The sequence below is a fragment of the Acipenser ruthenus genome, chromosome 28 (genome assembly GCF_902713425.1).
Source record: "Acipenser ruthenus chromosome 28, fAciRut3.2 maternal haplotype, whole genome shotgun sequence".
Classification (NCBI taxonomy): Eukaryota; Metazoa; Chordata; class Actinopteri; order Acipenseriformes; family Acipenseridae; genus Acipenser; species Acipenser ruthenus.
In genome coordinates this window covers 23,576,327-23,602,690 of record NC_081216.1, presented here as the reverse complement: position 1 = coordinate 23,602,690, position 26,364 = coordinate 23,576,327, and the positions used below count along the sequence as shown (strand labels likewise).

The 26,364-nt window shown below is 37.7% G+C and overlaps 1 protein-coding gene across 6 annotated transcripts in view; it reads left to right on the top strand.

Annotated features, from left to right (window-relative positions):
- The window catches only part of LOC117434473 (PHD finger protein 21A-like), a 59,875-nt gene that overhangs the window by 6,093 nt on the left and 27,418 nt on the right, over positions 1-26,364 (top strand). For all 6 annotated transcript variants that reach the window (XM_059003142.1, XM_059003144.1, XM_034906868.2 and 3 more), the window contains exons 4-5: positions 3,994-4,026; positions 7,337-7,402. In XM_059003142.1, the coding sequence (XP_058859125.1) occupies positions 3,994-4,026; positions 7,337-7,402 (99 nt within the window). The remainder of the gene's footprint in view (positions 1-3,993; positions 4,027-7,336; positions 7,403-26,364) is intronic.

Below are 26,364 nucleotides of genomic sequence, written 5' to 3'. Positions count from 1 at the left end.
AAAGCATTAACATTAGGAGCATTAATAGTTTAGATTTTAAACGTTACCCAAGTGTTAAGCGCACCGCACACAGCCTGACCTCAAGCCGTCCCGACTCATCTCATCTCAACTGGCCATACAGAGTCTGGATGAATCGTACCAGTGTGCGTGCCCTTAAAATCAAGATTACGCATATTTCAGTCGGGATGGCTTCAGATTTGAAGATTGAACATGTTGAATCTTTTTCAGACGCAGTTTCGTTCAGATGTGACCAGTCTGTCTGTGTGCCTGCGGTTGCTAACCAAGTCTGACAGAGACCGATTAGTCATAAGGGTGTCAACCAATGGTGAAGCAGGTTTAAGTGACATAGCTTGTCATGTAACTTGTCATACAAGATGGCAGGATGTTGACAGCTTTAGTTCCACAGGTAAAAAATACATTAGTCTTGAATTGCTCTGAGTGTCCCGAATTCAAAAATACCAGATATGTGTACATTTGATCGTTTTTTTTAGACATTTACAAATCAAAGGTAAGTTATCAATTTACCTTTTTTTATTAGAAATATACTCGCAGCCTATATTTTCTTACTGCGCTAAAACAGAAGTAACCGGTGCGTCGATCTCCAATAGGTCACAAATCACAAGCCCGTAGATCCACACGCTGAGAAAAAAATGCCAAAGTCAAATAAAAATCAACAGCTTGGATTTTATTTACCACAGGCTAAAGTGTAGTAGACAAACTATACAAAAAGTCAAACACTGCCTGAAACGTTTGCACGGTGTGAATAGTAAATTAATAGGCTATAGCGTTTCTTTTGGTTGCCAGGCGGCGCGGTCTCTGCCGTCTAATCAGTATACGATGCCATGCATAATATGAGGGTCGCTATATTGGGCTAAGTTAATACAAAAATGTGTACAGGGCAGTATTAATTAAATTTGCATACATAGTAATCACCGGTATCTAGTTGTGGTCAGTAATTCAGTCTTAGCAGTGTGTGACACCCAGTCGGGGGAAAAACTAAATTGTGACATCAAACCAAAACTGAACACGACTGATCGCAGAATCTGTGCATACTCAGATGAGATGAGTCGGGACGGCTTGAGTCGGGCGGTGTGCAGGGGGCTTTAAAGGGTTACAATTTTGCCCAAACGGTTGATTTAAGTCTTCTGCCCAAAAACACGTTGAAGCAATTTTTAAAAAGCAAATGTCATGGCTTTTCTGATTTGGTAACAAACATTCACAATATGTTAAAGTTTAAATGTTCCTGAAATTAAATGAAAACATATTAAACAATAACACATTTTTCTTACAGCTGTAGTAATGGTTCCAGCTGTATCTTTGATTACTCAACATTAGAAAAATTCTTTTTTCATCCTGGTATTGATCAAAGTCGGTTTAGTCTGACTTGTCTACCCTTAATAAAGTTAGCAATAATTATTCCAAGAGAAAACTATTTATTATCAAAATGTACATTAAGAAAGAGAGAGAATGCAAATGAGCATTACAATAATTTGTTGTGGTACATTTTATTTTAGTAGAAATAAAACTCCTATTGCAGAGCAGTTTCACCCATTCCAGGTTTTGAGTTTGATTAGCCAGTGTATAAAGTAACAAGCGCAGGACTAGATCAAACTGCTGTGCAATGGGAGAGTTATTTATATCTCTGTAGTGTAGAAAAATAGCTTGGTACTCCCCAGACCGTTTTAACTAAATATTGGAATAGTGTAGTATAAGCCATTGTTGTGTAGAGCAGGGTTGCAAAAATTTGTCTGTGATTCAAGGTCAAGTAAGGACAGGCCATCCTACAGGACAGTGGCCCCCAATACCGGTGGGCATTAGGTCAGTTCCAGCCAAGAGTACCACTGAATATAGCACCTGGTGCCATATTGAAGGTCTCAACCAAGTCCAGGCTTGCTGAAAAAGAGCAGCATTTTTAAGGTGGTATGACTGCAAAATTAGGAGCCATTCAGAGAGGACAGCAAGGGGCCATGCTCGAGAGGAGCATTTGCTAGCTTCATTCTCGCGCAGACTGGCTTGCACAGCACAGCTATTAGCTCTTAATGTAGTGCTGTGTTCTTGGTGCAGGATTTCTTTCTTAATTACATCCTCCTGCAATGTTAAGTTCATGGCATTCTGTATTCGATCCCAACTCTATCCCCCCCCAACATCTTCAAATGAAGTCCAGATACAAAATACCAGCCTGGATGAGCTACTTTTACATTGCTTTTGAAATATTTATGCTTTTTTTAAAATTTATTTTCAAATAAGGCAATAAAGAAGATGCTTTATAGCTTTTCATGAAGTTTGTGTTCATACAAACCTTTTTGGCATTCTATTCAATTGATCTAAACTGTGGTGGGTCTAAATATCACCATTCTTTATTAAATAATTGGACCCCCTCCTTACATACATTTCTTGACACAAATACAATAGAGACTCATTCGCGCTGTTAGACATATGTACAGAACTGTAATGCGTCATCTGAGCTATTCTGTTTACAGCAGGCAATGCACTTTGCTAGTCCCCAGTTAGCCAGTAGGACTACCACAACATGTTTTAATTCTCTATTCTTGTTGAGATCTGGAAGAACATTTTTAAGTTAGTATTTTTTTAATTTTTTTTATTTAATGATTTACAAAATTACAGTAACAGGAGTGTTTTCCAAGCTGAATTTGGTTCTTCAAACAAATTAGTTCTCAGAATAATAAATCTGGGTTTGTGCTTTGATCTGGGTGCAGCTGCTACCTTATTGCCAGAATGCAGGAGTTGTTTTGTTTGTGTTATTCCATTTTCTTGAGAACCATTTCACTTGAAATTCAAGTTTATTTGGACTTTTGCTGCATGCACCGTTAACTAAACTTTTGCTGCATGCATAGTTTGTGCTCTGAAAAATAGGACTGTTACTTCAAATGCAATAAATTAAGAACTAAAACACATTTGAAGTAAATAATTAAACATTCACACATTTTGGGAAAACTTCTTGTTCATAATGTTGGAACAAGGTTTCCATATAAATTCATATTTTAACATAAATTTAACCCACAGAAGATCAAAGATCAGTTGCTATTACACTGTAACTACACGCAAGTTTCACCAGAGTTACTAATAATAAGCAACTAAATATTCCAAGATGGTTAGTTCTAGTTTTGAATCTTTACCAAAACAACATAGAAGCTTTACATTTATGGGGCAGAAGTCAATAACTACATAATGTTCTGACTGTATCGTCTGCCGTCGACTGTCATTGTATGGGGGCAAGCATTTGTGTATGTAAGTGACATACCTGCAAATAAAGCCTCAGGGCGTTATGCAAGCACACAGATATGGGTCTTAATGCTTTGTCTAGCAGTCAGTGTGTCATACTTCTCCACATGACTGGAGCATGGCACATTAAATTAGACTTAAAATGCATTCTGCTCTTCAAATGCATGCTTTTAAATCTTTCTGTATTCTGGTGCTAGTGTAAGCTTGTTTTGCAGTGTTAAATATTTAATCAAGCACATGGAGCAGCTCAGGGTCATCGTCAGTTTAGCCTGCATTCCCTGTGGTTGCAAATCTAATGGAAGTAGGCCAGCAGAGGGGTTGTTCTGAGGGGTGGACTGGATTATGTCTGTCCTCCACCTTTGTACCGCTACTCATTAAAAAGCATTGCCCTGGCGAAGGAGCCTGCTGCCTGCATCTCTCCCTGTAGGAGTCACTGTCTACAGGCAAGGATTGCCTGGATCGTCCTGGAAGCAGGAATAAGGGGATAAAGCCTATTGAAATTCATGGAGCTTTGCTTTTGTGAGATGCAGCAGGAGTATTTTTCAAACTGGAAACATATTCTGTTCTGATGTTTTCAGGTTTGGCCTGATACCTTACAAAATTTAAAGAAACTGATTTTTCAGAATAATATCATATTTATTTATTTATTTATTTATTTATTTATTTATTTTTATTTATTTATTTATTTGTATATAGCATAAGTATATTTTAAAGCTTCATGTTTTTACTTTTTTTTCTTCAACATTACAGAAACTAGTTGCCCAGATGAAGCAAGATCCACAGGTAAAATCCTTCTCTATCTCTTTTTTTTTTTTTTTGTATGTCTGCTCTGTATCTAAATGTGTGTCACAAAAGCCCATTTTGCATGTCTTAAAAGGGCTCCCCGACTGATCTGCTTTCCACAAAAAACACCAAAGAAAGGGCATGTTATTTACAGAGGCAAAATACCTACTTACCTTCTCATATTTGAGTTTTGTTTTAAACTAGCCATATTATTAATGTGCTTTTATGATTAAGCTAAAAATGTATTGCAAGTGTGTGTCCCAGCATCTAATGTATTGCAAGTGTGTGTCCCAGAAACTAATGTATTGCGAGTGTGTGTCCCAGAATCTAATGTATTGCGAGTGTGTGTCTGTGAATGTGTGGGTTGCAGTGCATAGGTGAAAGGGTGATGCAGGTGCTCCAGACAATGACAAACACAAAGTTCACGGTTCAAGTTCTTTTGTTTTCTTTTTGGGTCTCCTTGGCCGTTGAAATAATAATGCTACCCAACTATGGGTATTGCCAGTGTCCAAACCAAGGGGTTGCAGTCCCGAAATAAGACACAAAACAAACAGACACAGATACGAAACACAGACAAGTCTCCGGACAGTGCGTGCTCTCAGTGCAGGTGCGGTGCTGGATACAGCTCCCAGATCCGTATTTATCCATCTGGTGGAGATAAACACACACAGTTTTAGAATAAGCGACACCTCACTCAGTTTAATCGTCCTTGCTTCCTCCCATTAACCTCAACAAAGGAACCGATTATGGCGTCACGCCCCCCTAAAATACCCTAAGCCCCGCCCCCTCCGATAGCTAGTTCAATCACATCTCCTCCAATTCATGACTGAAACGTCGCTCACCGTACTAGGGCGAGGACTCCTGGTATCGTGACACCGCCCCCTTCCTGAATGGCCGGCTTCCGACTGCCCCTGGAATGAACTGCCCAACCATTCAGTACGAGGCACGCAATTCCTGTTGTACAGCGCCCTCACAGGTCGAGAGGGAGATTGTGACAGAGAGCGAATTAACCTGAATCAGCATTGTCCCAGGATCTAATGTATTGAGAGTGTGTGTCCCAGCATTTAATGTATTGAGAGTGTGTGTCCCAGCATCTGATGTATTGTATTCGATCTTGCTGATTGATACCATTCTAAACACTGAGGCCTATATTTTCCCATGTGGGCAAAATACAGTAAAAAGTTGCCCCTTCCATAGGCCCCTCATGTAAATGGCAGGCAGGGTAAGTAAGGGCTTGTGGATTAAACTTTTCCCAAAATAGAGAAACTTCCAAAATTGTTATGAATTTTGAAAAATGTCATCGCATTTAGTAATAGATATCCCTTCCCCTCTATATCCCCCCCTTTTTATTATAGTAGTTATTGCTGCTGCTACTGCTGTTCAGCACTCAACATGCTGCTACACTAATGTACAATGCTCGCATCTAAATATAAATCTCAATGACACACCTCAATCACAGCAATGCCCTTCACCAGCGTGTTCAGCAAAGTGATGACTCAAGATTCATCTCTGCCTGTCATGTTTATTCTTAGTCTTTCTGAGATGTTTTTTTTTTTCGTTGTGTTTTGTTCTTTATCCAATAACAGAACCTTAACTATCACAAATTAAAATTCTTTGTACTCAATTAATACAGATAAATTTAGTTTGGGGAGGTGGGGCTGTTCATGTATACAGGGGTGTACAAATATCTTAATATTGTAGGTAACCCAACTTGGTGGTGGTTATTTTTGCTACCAATGGGAATTTTATTTGGCATTTGGGGCCACCTGGTGGTTGACTCTTGTAACTACTTTTTTAAAAATGTATTTAAACTGATACACTGGGTTTATATACCAAGGATGGCTTTTGCATATTGTTTCAGACAGAAGTGCACTTAAGCTATTTATGCACATTTTGAATGTTGGATTTTCATAAAGGTTTCATAACACAGAGTGCCTTTAAACAGTATTTGCATCGGTCACTATTTAGATCAATTGAAAAAGAGTACTTTTATTTTCTTAAAGGAAATGTCTGATTTCTGCACACAGTTATATTTACCCTTCTTGAAGTGTTACACTTTTATGATTTCCATTCCAGTCTCTTGAGCACTACAGACTTTGGCAATGCAAGTGTCTAGCATGATTGATAAAGCACAAAGGCAGTCTAATAGTGACGGATGTCGTCTATTCCACTGGCAGATTACAGTGCTGTCAACCAAACTTCTTTTTCAGAAAGTAAAACCTCATTGAGCTTTAAAGAAAGAAATGCAATATTGTTTAAACTGGTTCACGTCTATTACTGTAGTAAGATTGGCATGCTGCTATTGCAGCTGTTTGAAATGATCTTTGTTGGTTAATTAGCACCCTCTTTAATGAAAACCATTTTTTTCTGTAAACAGCTGTAGAGTAAAATGGAGTATTATACAGTGTAGTCATTCCCGTAGAAGTTTGCCAAGCCTTTATAAATCCATAATAAATACTGTTTTGTTCCACATTTATTGCATGGACAATAAGCCACCCCTCCAGCTAAAAAAAGGTAATTCAGTAAAGTCTACTCTTGCTATACAGCTGTGTTAAGTCAAGCAGACAAACATTTGATATTTTCAGTATTTCTTATTTTTTCACTACTTCTAGTTTTGCCACTGAATTTTTAACGAAATTGTAGTGTGGAATACAAATACAGCGCTGGCAGAGAGAGAAGGTGTTAAATGCCTTAAGTGACATGTTTTTAAAAATTAGGTGACAGATCCATTTTTTTTAATTGCTTCTTTGGCAGGCATCTGTAAAACCTGCATGTAAGATGTACCTTAAAAGCGCATTCTGCTGTCTGCTTCTGATATCAGATTAAACCTTTACCCAAAAACCTTCTTGCCCCTGTCCTGGAGAACCTCTGCCCTTGTTGGCGCAAGCTGTCTCTGAGATCACAGGTTAAACAGAAATTTTAAGGAGCTCTGTCGAAGGGATGTCTAGTTAATTTCATCCAGTTTAGACTCTCCTCCGGAGCAGTAAAGTCATTCATTGTTCAACGGGGTACCACAAAGGTGCAGTTAGGAGCAGTCTCCCCTAAAATCCTTTCAAAGGGCATTGGCTAAGGAGGTAGAGGAATCTGGGGCTCCCATCACTGGAGATTCCTCTCTGCTACTCCTCTGGACTAAATACCAACCTTCCCCTTGACGGTGACATGCTGTTTGCCTGTATGTTAGATCACCTCATGCACTCAATTTAAGCTGTAAAATATGGTAAATAGTGTGTATATATACATGCCTCCAGACACTTTTTAATTTTATTATTTATTTTATATATCGTACTGATATAATCTTTTATTTTTATAGAACGCAGATTTGAAAAAGCAGCTGCACGAACTCCAAGCCAAGATCACCGCTCTGAGTGAAAAACAGGTAGGCCACTTGAAAAGGACGGTCCCTTGTGGACTCCAGGTGGGATGTTGATCTGCAGTAACTGAAAATACAGCTGAGATCAAACAGCTGGATGAGAGGACCCGGCTTGGGGGGGGATGTGTTTTAATCTAAACAGCAGTCGGTCTTAATAACGCCCCATTTATTGATTTGATGCAAAGAAATATATATGTATAGCACAAAGAGGTCTGCGATAGGCAAGGTTAGGAGTGTGGTGGTATAAAGACCTGCTAATGCTTAGATCAATGTAATGAATCCCTTACTGTTTGACTTTTTTGGGGGTAGATTTTATGCACGTGTGGGTTTTTTTTTTCTGAAAAATTAAGTCTACGTGAAACCTACATGTTTTTCTAATTTGAATACATTTTCTTTTTTTTTTTTTAAGTTTCAAAACTGGTAGTTAACGACCCTGAATGTTAATTTAAGGGCGCTTTCATATTTGTTTCCAAGATTTCCAAGTAAACTTTACACTGCCTGCAGCAAAAAGCATAATAAATCTGACCCCACAATCCTTGTTCTACGCTACAGTACCATCCTCAGACAGCATTAATGTGGCAGTCTGGCTCTGGGGTTGCAATATTAACTCTTCAGTTTCTATTATTATTATTATTAGTATTATTAATAATAATAGATGCTGTTTGCTATTATAAAATCCACTTCATGCTGCTGATAAGTTCTGAACACAGAGGAGTTCTTACCAGCAGGAGAGCTGTGTTGTCAAGAATGTGCAATGTGTATGCCTACATACGTATTGTGTTTGGGCAGAAGTTTTCATAAACTGACGTTGATGTTTTTAGTTTTTGCTGCACCATTTTGGAATTTCACCTTTGGCATGTTGACTGACGGGTTATTTTCTAAAGCATTTATTTACTTGTCTAGGGCCAAGCTTTAAACATCCAGAGCATTGCATCTCAAAATAGACATGTGCTTGCTGTTGAAAGATGCATGCGTAAGAGGTTGGATGAATTTGCATTTTCTTTTTTTTATATGTAAAATATATATATATATAATTATAGCACCCTAATTTTGACCAAGAGTGTAGGAACATAAAATATAGAAGGACGCGGGTTCATTATTAAATCTGAAGATTCAAAGTGGTTTCTGGTTTTACAAGGATGTTTGTTTGGGTTTCTCCACTGGTAAGTGTGATACCGAATCTCCACTGGTTTTTAACAGTTCATGCATCACAATTGTAAATGTTGTAAATGATTGATTTATTTTTTCTGTACATGGTTTAATGTAAAAGGTCAGTAAGATGATGTGATGTAATCCCAAATGTGCTGCTCAATAAAGGGCATATCAATAAGCAATGCATACTGGAGTTGAAGCGGACTAACACTTTACCCCTGTGTTTTTAATCTGTCTAGAAAGGGAAAACAAATTAGGAGAAGGTATTAACCACATTTTCCTGATTTTAATCATAATGCTTAATTAGCCATGTAACACGTAGCCTATTTGTATATAAATTCACAGTTTCAGATCCGTTCTGCAGGATCTGTTTTAATGCTCGACCACTGCCAGATCTTAATACTTCTGCCCTTTAAATTAATAAACCTGATTTTTCAGGAATCTCCTGTATTTTAATTGCAAGTAGTTCATTTAGATCTGCCACTTTTTTAATATCATTAAAATCGACACCTTGATGTTTGCAGAGCTATATAAACTCTGACCTTGACCTCCGACCTTTATATGGCAGCTACAGTTTTAAATGTGTTTCTAGTCTGATTCTGTTAAACCCAATGAAAAAGAAACATACCCACTGTATCCCTACATAGAGCATTCAATGAAATGTTTCTTCTGTATTGAAAGGCATACTGAGTGTAAATACCAGAGTATAACATTCAGGGGTGTGCAGTCCTCCTTCTCTCTGGGACCTTGATTCAATATGACTATTGATCCAGAGAAAGTGCTGTGTATGTATGTATTTATTTATTTATTTATTGTGTGTGTTTAACTGACTGCTCCCAATTTTGCTCCCTTCATTTATTCACCAAAGAATTCCCGCCTGTGCCAGTTTTAAGCTACATAGTTTTTTTTTTTTTTTAGCCATTTTCCAGGCGTAACCTGTTGAGTCACACCGAGCAGGCTGCTAGCTGGAAATAATGTCAGTGCATCTGTTACATAAAAGGGTTTATCCGCTATGCACGATTAATATTGTGTAACAGACAAAACATTACAAACTTGAAAGTAGGCAATACTGCCATTCTGTAGGAGACCAAGGGTATGGAAGCAAAAAAAAAAAAAAAAAAAAAAAAAGTTTGCACTTGTTAAGCTGTTGGGTTTGTATTTTTTCCTGTCATACTGTATAATTTTAGTGGCTTTTAAAGACCTTTTAGTTCTTTAAAGAATGTTTTTTCCATTTCTGTTTTAATTCATGAAACAGCCCTAGACTAGTGTTGGTTTCTTGAAGAACAGTCAAGAATAATTTGATGCGTACAAAACGTTATTTAATCCATCAACACAGACAAACACACATACACACAAAAAAAACTATGACATGATTTTAATAACTAATAATGAGTTCAAATTCATATTTGATACACAGCTGTAGTTGTATGATTCTCTGTCAATTTCCGTTAACCATTTCACTGCTGCTTTGTTTTTAATCTCTGTGATCGCTGGCACACCATTCCAAGGTGCCTTTCGCAAGCACCCTTCTCAATTCACAAAAACTTTAGTAAACTCAAAGGAAATGCTGCTTTTTCTTCTCGTACTGTTGTGCTGTGGAGTAATTCTTAACGTCCTGCCCTACATCTGAAAACAGTTATTACTCAGATAATCACACTGCCAGTTAAAAAAAAAAAAAAAAGGAGTGGGGGTGGGGGGGGGGGGGGGGGGGGGGGGGGGGGAGGGAAGGAATCCATGGTTACATTTATTTATTTATTTTATTTTTTAATACAAATTTCATTTTTCTTTCTGTTGATTGGCTGAGCTGTCGTTCTCTCTGGGTTGATGGTTCTTGCATGGGATTGTGGGAAGGAGCTGTAATAGCTGTGAGAGTGAGTAACATGAAGTTCCTGTCAGGGAATGTGTGAGAGAGAGAGGGAGAGAAAGGGAGGCTGGCTGCTGGTCTTGCATGTTCAGGCAGGCCTAGCTGAAAAGTATGTGCGCCTTTTTACCGTAGGAGAGGTCCTGCTTGCTGCTGCATGTGTCTGTGTATTTTAATATGGGGGGGAGATGAACTGCGCATGGAATATTTACCTTCTGAGTATTTGTTTTACAGCAGTGACTCCCCCTCAAGTGTAATATTTGCACTGACGATATTCATGTTCAGCACTTGTTTTTTTAACCTCAGTATTGCACTGGTGATGCCTCTTAAGGGTAAATGTGGCGTTATACTGTTGTCACTGGTATGTACTGTAGAGTAGAAGTCTTTCTCTGTGGGTTCCAGTCACGTGCGTTCAAATGTGTGACGTCCCTTTTGAAATTTCAATAACCTAATTTCACATTACGCCTGAATGAACAAGTGGTCGCAGCTTGATTACTTATGTATGAAAAATAACTTTATTCATATTATAAATCTACTGTACTATATATGAGCGCACTGGTGGCCTAATAAATTACTATAATAATAAAACAATAGTATTGTATTGATTACCCAATAGTTACACGTATATCATGTAGGAAGTGTGTTCTTTCTGCTGTCGTCAGTTGCAAAGATGATTTTTTTTTTTTTTTTTTGTATATACGGACGATGAAGGTATAAAGAAAGACATCATCTTCACTAAAAGCATTACGTACCGTAGAAATGTTATGTTAAATACAAATCCTTTTACCTGACTTTAGGAAATGTCAGTATTTTTAACTATAATTGGCCTTTTTTTCCTGATGCTTGTAGTCGGCTGTAATAATAAAAAATAAATAAAGACTGTCACATTCTTGAGTTGAAAGATCAAGTGGTGCAACTGGATTCAGTGTATGGAGGGGGAAGGAATGTGGACTCTTAACTGCTTTACTGTTTGAAGACAGAAACATTGCACAGCAAGCATATGTTTGAGTTCATTTAGATGACAAAGTGCTTATAATTACAGAACTGGCATAGCACTCTCTGTGATGCATTTCGCTATTTGTTTCCTTCTTGCGTCGGGTATTACTTTGTCAGCATAAATGTAGCTGTCTGGGTGCTAATGATTTTATTATGGATTTGTTTTGCCTGTAGTGGTGGGATTTATCTGCTGTTACTTTAACCAGCATTGCCCACCTGGTCTGATTTTTCTAGACAATCCCTGAAAGACTGTTTCTAACTGGATTTGTTGTGTTCCGTCCTGTTTAATAAGAAATAAGCAAGCTCTTCACTTTTTTTTTTTAAATTTTGTTCAAATAGTTGTATTGCTTTAGAAGCAGATAGAACAAATCCCTTTGTAGTTTGTGTGTGTCTCTTAAATGTGTATGTGCATTGTTTTTTTGAACAGGTTGCCAGATTTCTTGTTTTAAAGACTTACTTAATCTGAGAATTTTGTAGGGTCAATGTTACAAGCACAGTGAAATTGACTTGAAGCTTGTGGCTGTTACAGTACATTGGAAGGTGTGTGAAAAAGGCAGGCAGCAAGCAGGAGCAATTACTGTGGATTTAGTTCATTTGCAATTATGCCGAGCACTGATTTAGACTAATACTACTGCTGCTGTTTTATTTTCCTAATTATACTTCGTGACGGGCAATTTTGTGTATTTTTTGTTATTAGGAGGGAAGTTAATGTTGAAGATTACAGAAAACAAACTTTTTTTTTTTTTTTTCCCTACTTTTTATGACCTCCAGAATATATTGAGTTTGGATGGTCTTGTTTATCTTTTAATTGCTTCTGTCCAAAGCTCACTCAGTAGGCATTCATTGCTTTTCCTGGAAACTCTGTGAGCGAAAGATATTGTCAAGGCTATTCTGAGACGAGCAAGAGAAAGTACTGTACGGTGTCATTAGTTTGGATTTATTTTTCTTTTGTTTTTAGCTACTAGTCACTTTTTTTTAAATTATTTTTTTAAATAATACAAAATAAAATAACTGGGTTGGCCTCTAAATTTCTGCACGATGGAAAATCTTTGCCTAGTATACTTTTTTTTGATACTTTATTTACATTGTGTAGCAGCACCACAATACTTGGGTAAAAAAAAACAACTTTGTGGTTTTAAAGTACTTGGCAGCTTCCTGTTGCCAGCTGTATGTTCATGCCCACCTGCTGTGACAGACTCCTGAATAATGCTACCTCTGCCCTGTGTGGACGCTCAGATTATACAGGGCTGGAAAATCCAGGTACTTTTATATAATAAAAAATAAACTTTCATTGTGTTCTCTTTGTAACTAGTTATTGAAACAGTATCACAGATTCAATGCGCTATGGGAGCTTGCTGAATAGCAATGAGAACAAACTTAGTCTGTTATAGGAAAACATTTTAAGGAACGGTATGTAAATGTACTCCAAGAATAGCTAGTAGGTAGCGGGCTGTGTTGATTCTGCTCGGTCTGTTCGGGCTGGCTGGCTCACACAAGCCCTGGCTTTGTTTTCAGCAGTTAATGAGGGACCCGGCTGTGAAGATGAGTTATCACTTGTGCTCAACCATGCATGTCAAAATTGTGAGAGACCAAAAAAAAAAAAAAAAGCAGAAAAAGAAATCATGCTACACGTTTATCAAAAAAAACAGTAAAACCATGACATGCTTTCCTGTTTTGTTTTTAATGATTGTTTTTTGGGTTTATGTTTCCAATGACCCACACTGTGCTTTATCACATATCTTTGGATCCTAACCACCATACAGTACATTGAGCTCAGATAGGACTGGGCACTTTGTCTGACACTGCTTAAGCAGCACATTTTGTTCGTTTGCATGGACTCGGTCACTGTCATTGTTTAGGCTGCAGGAGCATGCACCATTAGCGTATGTGTATATAGAAATGTGTATGTGTTTGTTATCATAGGCATTTCAGCTCTTCAATGGTACAGTGCATTTATGTTGACGGCTTAAGTGGGTAACTGGAGCTTGGCGGCGGTATAGGTTTTTATGTAGTGGTGTGTCTTACCCTGTGCTAAAGCAGACCCTATCCCAGCCCCAGTTTCTCCAGCAGGCGTCCCCGTGGAACCACTTGAAGGCCCTTTGTAATGGCTAGAGACAGCAGCTGAACTAAACAAGGAAATAACAGTCTGGTAATGAACCTCTTCTTAATTCTTTCATTCTTAATCTGTTTCTCCCTACCTGAGCGCCATTGGACTAGGAAAACATTCAACACAACTTTTAGAATCTAGAATCCTGGGTGGTATTTACAGAATGGATCCAAACCAATTCATTCTGAGGTGAGCTTGTTCTAAACTGAGGAGTGGGAATTATGCCAGATCACATTTTTATTTACAATTTAAGAGAAAACATAATGCTTGTTTTCATTGTAAGCAATTGGGCGACACAGTATGTTCCCTAAATAAAAACATGATTTGGTATAATTTAATTAAAACGCTATTAATAATAAATGAGTCATGGTTATAGCAGCGGTTAAATATTCTGTAAGTGTTTCATCTGATTGTTAAAAAGTGCAATCCTTACGGGGGCTGTCAGGGCTTGTTTTCAGTTGATATCGGCACGGACATCGTATACAAACCAATGGAATACCTTCTGTGTGTGTGTAAAAGATTTCACTCAATTTTAGGTTCGTAGCCCCCTTTAAGCAAACCCAGACACAAGAGTTGAAGTTTTTAGGCACTTGGGTGCCTTTTTTTTTATTTTATTTTTATTATTTACAGAAAATAAAAGAAATGAAAAAACGAAACAAAAACCTAATTCCCACATGGAGTACTAACTAAACTTTTCTTTTCACAGGTCTAACTAAAATCGGACGGCTAAGCCATTTACCGATCACAAAAACTTCACAAACTCGCACAAACAAAAAAAAGGTTTTACACACTACTTTTTTGGAACCACACGGGTCTCTTCGTAATGACACCCTCTCACTCTTCACACAGACTGGAGACATTGGGTGCGTTCACGACACGCAGACTTTCGCCATTCTGCGCAGAATCTGCACAGAATCGGAGCAAGTAGCCAATGAATTTTCAGAATCTTTGCAGAATCTGCGCAGACTTAGCAAAGTCTGCCTCTCGTGAACGCACCCATTTTCTCTGTTTTATACCTGCCTGCTAATCATAGGCAGGTGTCCTTTGTTCAATCAGAGGCAGGTGCACCTCATCCTGGCTCATTCTACCTCTCCTCCCGCTAATCTGCCACACTAATATAATATACATTTTTATTTTATTTAATTATTTTTAATACAGAGAGCGAATATATGCATGTCTCCAGTCATATGTGGGTTTCACGATCACGCCGCCTTCTAGCCACAGTACTGCCATAGCCTTATGTTTTCACCTATTGTCATTGATTTGCCTCATTGCCACTGTACTTCATTCATCCAGGGCAGGTTAAACATCAGGAAAAAATCACAACTTGTTCGTTCCTTGCTGTGATTTCAATCGAGCAATGTGTGATGTCCGCTTGCAAAGATTTTTTTGCGATGCAACCTCCTCCATTGAGATGTGATGGTCGCATCGGGCAGTGTGTTCCGTGCTTAACAAAGGAAGAAACTAGAGAGTAAAATCAGTGCTGGCAGGTGCATCGTTTTGTTTTTTTTGACATCTCGGTGATATCACTTGGTTTTTCTTTCCCTACTGGCACGACTCCAGTGAGTTGTATGTGTTGTAGCTGATAAGACTGTGGACCCACTGGGCTGTCTCAGGGGTTTTCTATTACAGATCATTTCATTCAAGGAGTCACATTTAATTATCTTAACAGCAGCCTGCATCGCACTGACACAGCAGAAATTAGGAAAATATTTTACCATTTGTCATCGGGGGGGGGGGGGGGGCTGTCCTAACCTGGTTCGCTTGCCTTCTCAACGGCTTGATGTCGGTCCAAATGATGATTATAAGCAACAAGAAACTGGAGTTTCTGAATCCACCAATAATAATCCGCTTACTGTAACAGGTTTGGAGGCTGAACTGTTTTTTCTTTTCTTTATCTGCATGTGCACAATTGCAAGCCTGAGAAATGGATTATATGGTTTGTTGTTTTTTTTCACCACAGTTAAACTTTATGAACTGATTCTAGATATGCAGTGCATAAACTATTAGCTCTACAGCTTGGGAGTAAATTGTTTCTGACCAACGAATCTGATAAGAACAACTACGTGCACGGGACTTCTATATAAGCATCAATCCTGGCCGCGTCTGACTTTATCTAGGACGCTCCAACACTGTAAAATGACTTGTGCGTTCTCTCTTGTTTGCACTGCAGTGGAATGTAATTGGAAAGTGCTTGTTTTACGGGATTTCAGGAGAACAAAGAAACTGGCTTTCTGCAGCTCTGTCTTGTTCTAACATAAACAGGAATATTCTATATGTAGATAGACAGATAGATAGATAGATTTTTATGTAGGGTAGTTCAAAAGGCATTTACTATCAAAGAAATTGCATTAATACAAATAAGTTTAGAACTATGAGTCGGTAGGGGAAAGTACACTAACAAGGGCTAATGTTATCGGTTTAAAGGAGTGCTAACCCAATTTTACATTTTTAGTTTCTTAACTTTTAAGCAATAGCAGCAGTATCATTGTTCTAACTTTTTTTTTTTTTTAAATAGACCTTATATAAGTGGGGTTTTCTAAGTTTGTGAGACTATTGTGGTTACTGTATAATTTTGCAGCCTGACAGCTTTTATACGCTTCTAATTTCTGTGAAAGCTATGGCCTTCATTTTAGTTGCTTGTTTCAAAAATGATTCAAATAAATTGTTTACCCACATGGAGCCTTTTCTAAAATCAGTTCTGAATGTTTTTACTTACTAAAAAAAAAAACCCTCTAATGAACGTTTGTACTGTATCCAGTTGAAAAACGAATGAAAAGGTCTGATACAGTACTAGGGACTATTGTTGGACTAACCCCCTGTCTGCAGTGCACTGACTTGATAGGAACACAGGCTTTCTTTCTCCGCATGGCCCTTACAGCGAGCAGGTGCACAAAATAATTGATGTTGTATAATGTGGTGTTTTTCCTCCCATTTTCAGCGGCCCTATTTGCCATTGTTGTTGTAAACTCGCTGGCCTGGAAGTAATTAATAGCCATGAAGTGTGTGTTTTTGTGGAGAGCAGGGATTAAGACTACGGCAGTCCTGGCCATGCAGAGTGTATTTGCTTTACTGATGTTACGTCCCTTTCTGTTTCCCATTGGCACCTGTGCGCTGCTAAAGTGACATCGGGGAAAGTCGCAGGTCGTTTTCAGATGTACTGTAGCTACTTCCTTGTTAGTTTGTATGGCAACAAATGTTTCCTCTGGTTGCTTCTTTAGTATTTATTTTTTTAATTATTTCATTATCACCGGTGTAGGTCCATAGAGGTAGTAGGTACTATGGGTGCAATCTCGTCATGGGGGAGTTAAGCAATTTACAAGTATTTAATAATAATAATACTGATTGCATATAAAGTGCCTTGCATATGCAAATAGGAACTTTAATTGTTTTTTGTTTTTTTTTACAATTTTAAATGAGCCACGTATATCTCATATCTCCAAGGAACTCTGAGTTCCAGCCGTTATCTAAATGCAATTCTCATGTGTGTTTTTATTTTTTTAAATATTGTTGACTTTCAGAACCATTATTTGTATACTCAATCCAAAGGCATTCTGTAAATAGGGTAGGTTTGAGACCTGCTTAACACTGTGTTTGCAAATCTGTGTGTGTGTGTGTGTGTACACACTGCATTATGAATGCTGGCACCTGGCATTGCAGATCACTGTGCCAGCAGGGTTGTGAGCTGATGGGCTGTACTGTACAGTATGTGATGGTTCAGTGTCTCCCAGCACAACTGTACAGGTTGGGATCTGAACCGTTTGGAAATGCGTCATGAAAAGGAATGCTTTCTGAGCTGATGAGGTGTGTAAACAGCCCCTGAGGAGCAAACGCTGGAACCATGAGCAGGACTTGACATAAGAAAAATAAAAAAAACATAAAAGAACATGACAATAGCCAAAACCTTGATGGTAATAATGTGTTTTATACTCAACAAAGAACTGTAAAGTAATTTAGGCTAATGCATACAAATTAGTCTCCAGCTTGTATTTGAATTCAGTTGCCAGCTCTGCCAAGATAAGGACTGAGGAGAAGATGGGCTATTCAGCCTCCAAATTAAAGGGCCTTTTATTCTGAATCTGGGTTTGTTAGCATAACTGCGTGGTGGCCAGCAGACCAACAGATGTTTGCCTTGGGGTAGCTGGTGCTTAGATGGTACTGTAGTGGCTTCTGCTGAGGTATAGAAGTTGTTTTGGGGTGAAAAAAAAAAGCTGTCTGAGTTAAAGAAGCTTATACGTTCAACAAACTATTTAACATAAAATTCTTTACACTAAAGAGCCATTATATATATATATAAGTGTGTGTGTGTGTGTATGTATGTGTATGTATTTATTTATTAGTGGTACATTTTGTTAACACCCTCCCATTTATTAACTGACCAACAAATATCTGTCTAGCGGTTGGTTAGAATGTACAAAGGCAGATTTAAAGGTGTAACCGTCTAACGTCAAACCAGTAAAACGCCTGTCTACACATCCCAGCATCCCAGAACCCTGGTGGGAATAATGGGAACTATTCTGTATTGCGCTTCTTAATTTAGCACATCGGCTGAAATGACGTGGCCTCAAAACAGGAGCCATGACCAGCTTCCTGTGCTTACTGTTGGCAGGGCATTAACATTTAAACCATGCTTTTACCTGCTAGACTTTTTTTTTTGGTCACTTCATGGTACAGTAAATATGAAAACCTTCGTGTTAGGGCTGCAGGGAGGACATCTAGAGTTTCAGAAAATGTATCTTAGGACTTCTTTATTATTTATGACCGGAGTTGTAGTGTCCTGAAGGGCAGCCTGTTGTGTCTGATACAGGAGCTCAGACAGCAGGTAGCTTTTAGCTCACACCTTTCAATTCCTTTTGCAGTGTCTGCTTTATTGTATGGGTTTAGGTCAACAACATATGGGTTTTATTCACGTGGTTAAATAATAATTAGACTACCAGTAACTGTATTATTATTCTCATCAGCGCCACCCTCCCCTGCAGGATATACAGTACTGTGTGTTCACACCCAGTGACAGGTTATTGTGGAGGTGTCTGTTAGTACATACCTACATGCCTGTCTTGCATAGCTTTAGTTTTGAGAACTGTAAATCCAAGTTGTTTAAAAAAAAAACAAAACACCCAATTCCCCCCCCCCCCCCCCCCCCCCCCCCGTGTTTATTAAAAAACACGATTTTATTTTATTTTTATTATTGTTGTGTTTTTTTTTTTTTAAGAGACACGTGCGTTTTTGTTTTGCAGCCCCCTAGATAACAATCTAGTTCTGTAAGCATCTTCCCAAGCGCCCTGCTGCTTTGAAAATCCAGCCTGCTCACTGTCCAGGCTGTGCAGAATCCGTCATCTTGCACGTCATTATGTTAATTGCAGCCAAAAGAGTTGAGACTGGGATTGGAACTTTTGACCTTTTGGGAGAAAAAACAAGTCTCTCATTTAGACCTGTTCTGCGAGAATGCCAGATACTAAAGTGACTGTAAATGAAACAGAAATAAAAAATGCATTTGGCAATCATTCCTAATTGAAAGTGTTTTTATTTATATATATATATATATATATATATATATATATATTATTTTATATTTAGACAGAAATTGCCAGTGGCCATGCTTGGATATGCATATTAAAGCGAGTCTCTGTCGCACTATGTTCTAATAACTTTCCAACCATATTCCCATTAGATTTATATTGGGAGGTATTTTAAAAACCAAATAAAAGAATAATGAAAATACAAATATAACAATATAGTAATAATGTGTCAGTGGCAAGAAGTTATGCCACAATTTCCTGAAAAAGCTACAAATTGCATTTTATTATTTATTATTATTATTACTAATATTATTATTGTTATTATTATTATGAATACATTAGAAGAATTTTAACTGTGGAATTAGCAAAAAAAAAAAAATGTACCAGTTGCACGTACCGTAGCAGAAGCTGAATTGGTATCCTTGGCTGTTTCTCTTCCTTGTCGTCTTATAACATGCATTTTTGGTTAGGTTTGTAAATAGGCAATATGGTGTAAACTTTGCACTGGTTTAAAACAGGGACACAATGTTCTGTTTACCTCTCATGAACTCTTGCAATACTTTTGACAGTTCTAGGAACCTGAAGTACTCTCACAAAATATATATTTTTTTTAAAGCAAACATTCAGAGACGGACAGGATATTATAAAGTAGCTAGAAAGAATCATTTTCACCAATGCAGGGAGGTAAAAAGCTTAATAAAAATAATATTAATAAATATTTAAAAATAATTTGCCGCTTCCCAGCAAATTGGTACAGAAAGCTCATCCACAGTACAATATGCAAATATTATTAACGCACACTCTTACACAGATTTCGAAAATGATCAGTGTTTAGAGACTGTGTGATCTTGTTATTGTAAGATACTTTAACAAGAGCAGGACAAATAACTGCAAGTCATATGATGTAAAATATGTTAATATTGCAAGAGAATTCTACTTCTTCACTTAGTTCTTGTTCATTTACTCTGCTGCTGAGGATGTGACAGATATACAGGGATTGTCTTTTCCCCAGAGGCTTGCTATATTCCCCTTGCATAAATCCCAGGGAATCCTTTATGAAAATCACACAAGTAGTTATGCATTTTATTTCTTTTTTTTTTTTTTTTAACATGAATACAGCAAGTTTCTGAGCCTGGAATTGAATCTGTATTTATCAAAGGTGGGCTTTGATGGTTTTGCTACTTCATCCTTGACCTACTTAGTAGCATCAACTGCTGATTTTTTATGGGGCGGGGGGAGCTTATTATACATACATTAAAAAAAAAAAAAAAAAAAAAAAGTAATTAATGTGCTGTGTGCTTGAATAGATATGAATGTCAGGACCCGGTGTCGTGCGGGTCGGGTATGCGATTTCACACTGCTTTTCATAAAGCCGGCTCGACCTGGGTGACAGACGCAAGTACACAATGCGCGTATCAATGCCCCGGAAGCAGCTCGTTACTGACGCTTCCATCCAAGCTTCTCTGGATTGAACCGTCGGCCCAAATGTTCATTTAGAACAAATGTTTCTACATCCCCGCTCCGATCTGGCTCATGGCGTGTCTCAATCAACAAAAATATGGGTAAACAGAAATGTTCCGTACGGAAGTGAAACCTTCACGCAGGCGTGGCTGTTTGTTATTGCATCGGCTGCAGTTAATTTTACGGGTAACGGAAACACCCTGAAGAGCTCTGCAAATTTGATTGGCCTAATTAGCTTGTCATACAGTAATGGGCCGCGGGCCAAATAGAAACCTCAAAAAGTAAAGTAAAGTAAAGTTGGGGAACCCCTGATCGAGAGAGCCATGCAGCCAGCTGTAATGAAATGTGTGCAGGACATTTCTTTAACAATGTGGGTGTATATGGAGAGTTAAATGTTCTAAAACCCTTTCCTTTTACACATTTAATGAACAGTGGAGAGACACAAAGCCAAACATTTCCAAATCCACACAGTACCCGGGGCCTTGAATTATTATTAAACATACTGCAGCAACTTAATTTAAAATGTATAGCACTTCTGAAGGATGGCATGAATATAAAGGGTTCAGAGATTAAATGCATAGTACCGAAGTCCTCTATTTGAATCTTGAATAATGCCATTTAAATGTATGAAACAAGGTCAATTGCAGTGCAAATTAAGATAATTCTGGTAGTGCTTTGCTGTATTAATTCTTAAAGTACAGTGTCACTTCATATAATTAAACAGTGGGGTGTACTTGTAGTAATTGTTCTATGTGATTTTGAGATTTAAAGTAGTAATTCTTTGCAAAATCTCCATTAAAAAAAAATATATATATATACACTACACTATATAATTTTTTTTTTTTTTTTTTATAGATATATGTGTAATGCATGCAAAGAACAGGCAGCATTTTGCAAATGTTTTTGTATTCCTTATATAATTAACAGAAGAGAAGCTAAACTATCTCTTGGGTTTATTATCGGTTAACGTAGTGTGTTTGTGCTGTATAGTAATGCAGTGCAAGTTTTAAATTCCATCTTGTTCTTTTTATGTTCTGTTGAATTTAAAGTGTGTTTTTGAAAAAAAAAAAAAAACACTGCGATGCAAGCCTTTTGATGTGCAACAGTTCATAAATTATCTATCCTTCCGTATCAGACAACCTTATTACAGCTGCGGGATGCTTTCTCAGTCATTTCATTTCTTCATGGAAGTTCAGTACAGCACATGGCTGGGGCACTGTTTTTTTGTATATTTCATACTTTGGTAGAAGGGGGAGGGGGGGGAGCTGTAACTACAGTACTCCAGACAAGCAGAATTGTACTGTGGTTTGTAGATCCCTTTGTGTTTAATAAATTCGACAACTATGAAATGCAGCCTGGAACCCCAGTCTTCTAAGTGTGTTAAACAATACTAATAGCAGGAAGAACACAAATGTAATGAATTGGTTACAGTGTTTGTGTGTGCCAGTGCTGGAAGTAGGAAGGGCTTGGCGTTTGGGGCGAATAGCAGTAATGTGTTAATGTGTGTCTGTGATGGGTTTAGTTACAGTGCGGAGAGGCCTGTGAGGCAGGGAACAATGTGAGAGGAATTTCAATCAACGGCTCTGTGCGCTGTTTAAATACCATCAGAAGGAAAGAGGGGATATATTGGAGAGAGATCAACACACCTGAGAAATTCACGCTGCTGCATCTGCTTTATCCTCTCTGATGACCCTTGAGGAGTGATCAGATCTACATGTTATGAGGGGGAGGGGGAGGGGGGGCAGACTTTCCATTTGTTAAAAAAAAAAAAAATGAAATAAAGGTAACAACTTTGCATGCATATCGTTTTGGCCTGCATCCATTACAAAAATGGAAACAGTACTAGAGATGTGTTTGCTGCGTTTTGATTCCATATTAAAGTAGGAAAATGAAATGCCTCTTGAATTTAACACTAGGTTTGATTTAGCAAAGGTGTACATTGGTGCTTGTGACATTTGCTTTAGATCAGTGGTTCTCAAACTTTGTCATAGTGAGCCTCCCTGAGCTATGAAAAAAATAACTGCACCTCCCCAGTTTACTAAAACAATATAACAAACTGAAAAACCTGTGTGTTACAAAAAAGTGAAGAAAAAAGTAGAAGGGATTTGATCAATATAGAGCAGGATGAGTTTCAGAAGTATTAATTCAAAAACAGTACAAATGGAAGCAGCTAAAAAATATATATATATATATATATATATATATATATATATATATATATATATATATATATATTATATATATATATATATATATATATATATATATATATATATATATATATATATATATATATATATATATATATATATAAAATATTTGTCCTGTTAACTTTCTTATCTTAGTGGATTTTAATGTAACTTTAAAATTGCTGCTTTTGTATTATGTGTATACTGTTTATATCTGTTATTTAAATGGTCTGATTGTTGCAGTTCAATGTGTGACATGCTATACAAATGTATTGTGGTTTGTTCTTTTTTCTGCTATGTACTGTACAGCGCTTTGCAATACTTTTGTGTTTTGCTGGAACCTCCACTGCTGCCCTCACTTCGGGTTGTGTTGTACATTTTTCTTCCTTCGTCACAAAACGATCCATTTCTCATTAAAGTTGTTTCTCACTGTAAGCACGCTGCTGATACTGTTTTTAAGTTTACTTGGGAGGGTATGAGGGGGAAACCACGCAACGTATGTGTCACAGTTGCTAAGGAACATTAGCACGTTAAACAAAAGCTTTTTGCGTTATTTGATTTTAGTTATTTTTAAATATAATACATTTAAAATATATTGTAATTTGTTATTTTTTTAAAATCATCCAACCTCTCCAAAAAACACACACAGCTAGCGCCTCCCTTGACACATTACCGCACCCCATAGTTTGAGAACTGCTGGTTTAGATCAAATGCTTTTTTTAAACCATAAACAAACGTGTGTGGTGGGGGGGGGGGTTGTACATTTCTTGGCCCTTAAAAGACCAAGCATCTTTCATTTAAAACCGGCTGCAAATAAGTTTCCATCATACAACAACATGGGCAACGACCTAGACCTACCAAAATAGCACTCCAGGTGAGACTATCCACACCTAGTTAAATGGTTAAGCATTTCCTTGGAGTGCAACCTGACATTTAAAATTCAGGTTCTGCTAGTTTAAACAGCATGTGCAGTATACTGAGATGAATCTACCATCTGCTATAAATACCCCCAGAGACAGATGAAGATGGGTGTCTCAGAACTTAAAAGCTACTTTATTTGTAAGTTGTGTGGTTGTGTTATTTATTTATTTTTTTTTTTTTAAATGACATGTAAGATGTATTGCTGCACGGCTGTCTGATATAAATATATGACTTCCCCGGGAGACTTACAAGTGGCAGAGAGACAGAAAATGAAAGCAAGGTATAGTAAAAGAGCTTTGGGTATTAAGAAGGTTTCATCTGCATTAAATCACGCCTTTTAAGCACTTGTGTGGTGTTGAGGGGGGGGGGGGGGGGGTTGCAAAAAATCTTGACATGAGGGAGGAAATAAATTAATTCTTTTGTGATACCATGGCACACATTTTTACACTTTGTAATAATAAGCTTTCCCTCTGGGCTACCTGTTAGAGCTCCTGCAGGTGGTAATGGATGATCAATAAGGGACTTTCTAAGAAACTGAAAGGAAATGTTCTCATTTTTTTTTTTTATCTACAAAGCAGGGACAGCACAAGCTGTGTCTTTGACAGCACACACTTTTCCACCACTGTCCCATTGACATGCCCCGTCCTCATTGTCTTACTGGCTGCAAAGGTGTCTAGTGCCAAATGGGGGGGGGGGGGGGCCTGCGTGGAGGTTTTGCGATGTGCTGTGCATGTGTCAAGGGGTGGACTCTAAAGGTGTGAGGCTAGAGAGTCAACAACTGTGCCGCCGCAGCTACTTCATTGCGTGTCTCTCTATGAAATAAAAAAAACTATAGGGTACTGTAGCAAAGAACTGGGTTAGGATTATTCCATTCATATACTGAGTACAACAACACAAGTGCAATGGCACAGGGGATTGTGTGTTAGTCAGCTTTAATAAACTGTTAAGGTTATTAAAAATACAAAGCCCATTGTATTGATTTCTGTGCATTTGAATAAAACCATTAAAATCACTTATTTTCAGATTGAATCCTTCACAGGTTTGAAAAGTATGTTGCTCTGCTCCTGTGACGACTACTTTGATATCTGGGTGATGGAGAAAAAACGCTCGGTATATATTGACTTTGCGTTTGGTACACAACTGTATTGTTAAATTCTTTGTCGAGTTCAATTACGATTGCTAGTAGTCATGCGACAAATTAGATTGCAGAATAATGGATACCAGCACAATTCAGATATTGGCTTCAAATGTATTACACAGCTGTGATTTTTATAACTAATGGTGTGAAATTGAAGGAAATTTGCTTTTGTCTTCATGCGAGGTGCTGGGCATGTCTTTTAAACCTGACAATAATGTTTTGTTCATTTTAGATTCACAGCTGAATCTCCACGATCCCTGGATTTGAAATAGCATGCTTGCCATAGCTGTGGCTGCTGTTTCTCATCTGGGGTCAAAAAAGTCTACTTCAATTCTCAGTGTCGGAAAATAAAAAAAAAGTTCTCGGGTTATCACTGAGCTGCTGATTTTGAAGTTTCGTCTGAACGAGGTTTTGGAATGCACAAAACCTAATTATTATTTTTCTTTCCCTTTTTGACATCGGAAGATGACCCAGTGCACTTACAAAATAAATACCGCAGTAGCTTTGTACTGCATCAAAGAGAAACGATGAGCCACAATTAATGAAATATTTAACTGATGCTGCGCAACCCATAAATACTGCTTCCACTACACAAGCATGAATATAGACAAACAACATTGTTTTCAAATATTATCCATTATCCGTTTTGCAACACATTTTCTTTTTATGCATTTACAAAATAAACATGGGAAAATCCAACTGCCCTGTTCTAAATTCCACTACACTGATTTTTATTTTATTTTGCCCTCAAGGTAATCTGGTCTATATAGACAAAGGGTATATCCAGTACAGACATCTGTTGCTGTATACAATGCACAATGGGTGGAGTTTGAGAATTATCCATGGAGTAATTTTGGGGGTTACAGTATGTAGGTCTGTCATGAAATGGATTGCTGAACTGTACTGTATTTTAGTTGTATCAAACAAATGACTAGTGGTTTATACTGTTCTATTATAATTAATTTATAATGTGAAATATTTTTCAAGAGTGATCTGGTGGATGCCCATACAGTACCTACTGTACATTTACAGATATCAGAGTTTTAACAGTAAAGATGCTATGGTCAAATCTGAAATCCAACCATTACACAGAATGGTTTAAAACGCTTGGCGATACAGGCTTTAATGATTCATGATGGATTTCTTTTAACTTCACAGGGGATTGTATCAGACATTTCACTATTTTATTGTTTTTTGTTTTATTTATTTATTTTAATGATATTCCAAGTACAGTGTACAGTATGGCGCGATGTGAGGGGGGCTGCATTCCTGCTTTAATTTAGTCATTAGGTTAAAATGTACTAGACTACTACTGTACCAACTAAACACTGTAGTGAAATACAGTAGGGATTTGGAACTGGTGCTGATGAATTCCTGACTGCTGTGTACACACACCCTAAATACAGCAGAAGTGGGTCGTATGTAAGCTGTGTGCAGTGAATTTGTAGTTATCTGGCACTCCAGAGACAGAAGCAGGACTTTCCACCATAGTACATTTTAGGTATCCTGGGGTTTGCAAATATAATACAGTAACTTACCTTGTTGGAAGACTGTGTTTTTTTTTTTGTTTTTTTTTTAATCAGGATTGGACTGATTCACAGTTGTTGTTTTTTTTTTCCCCCTA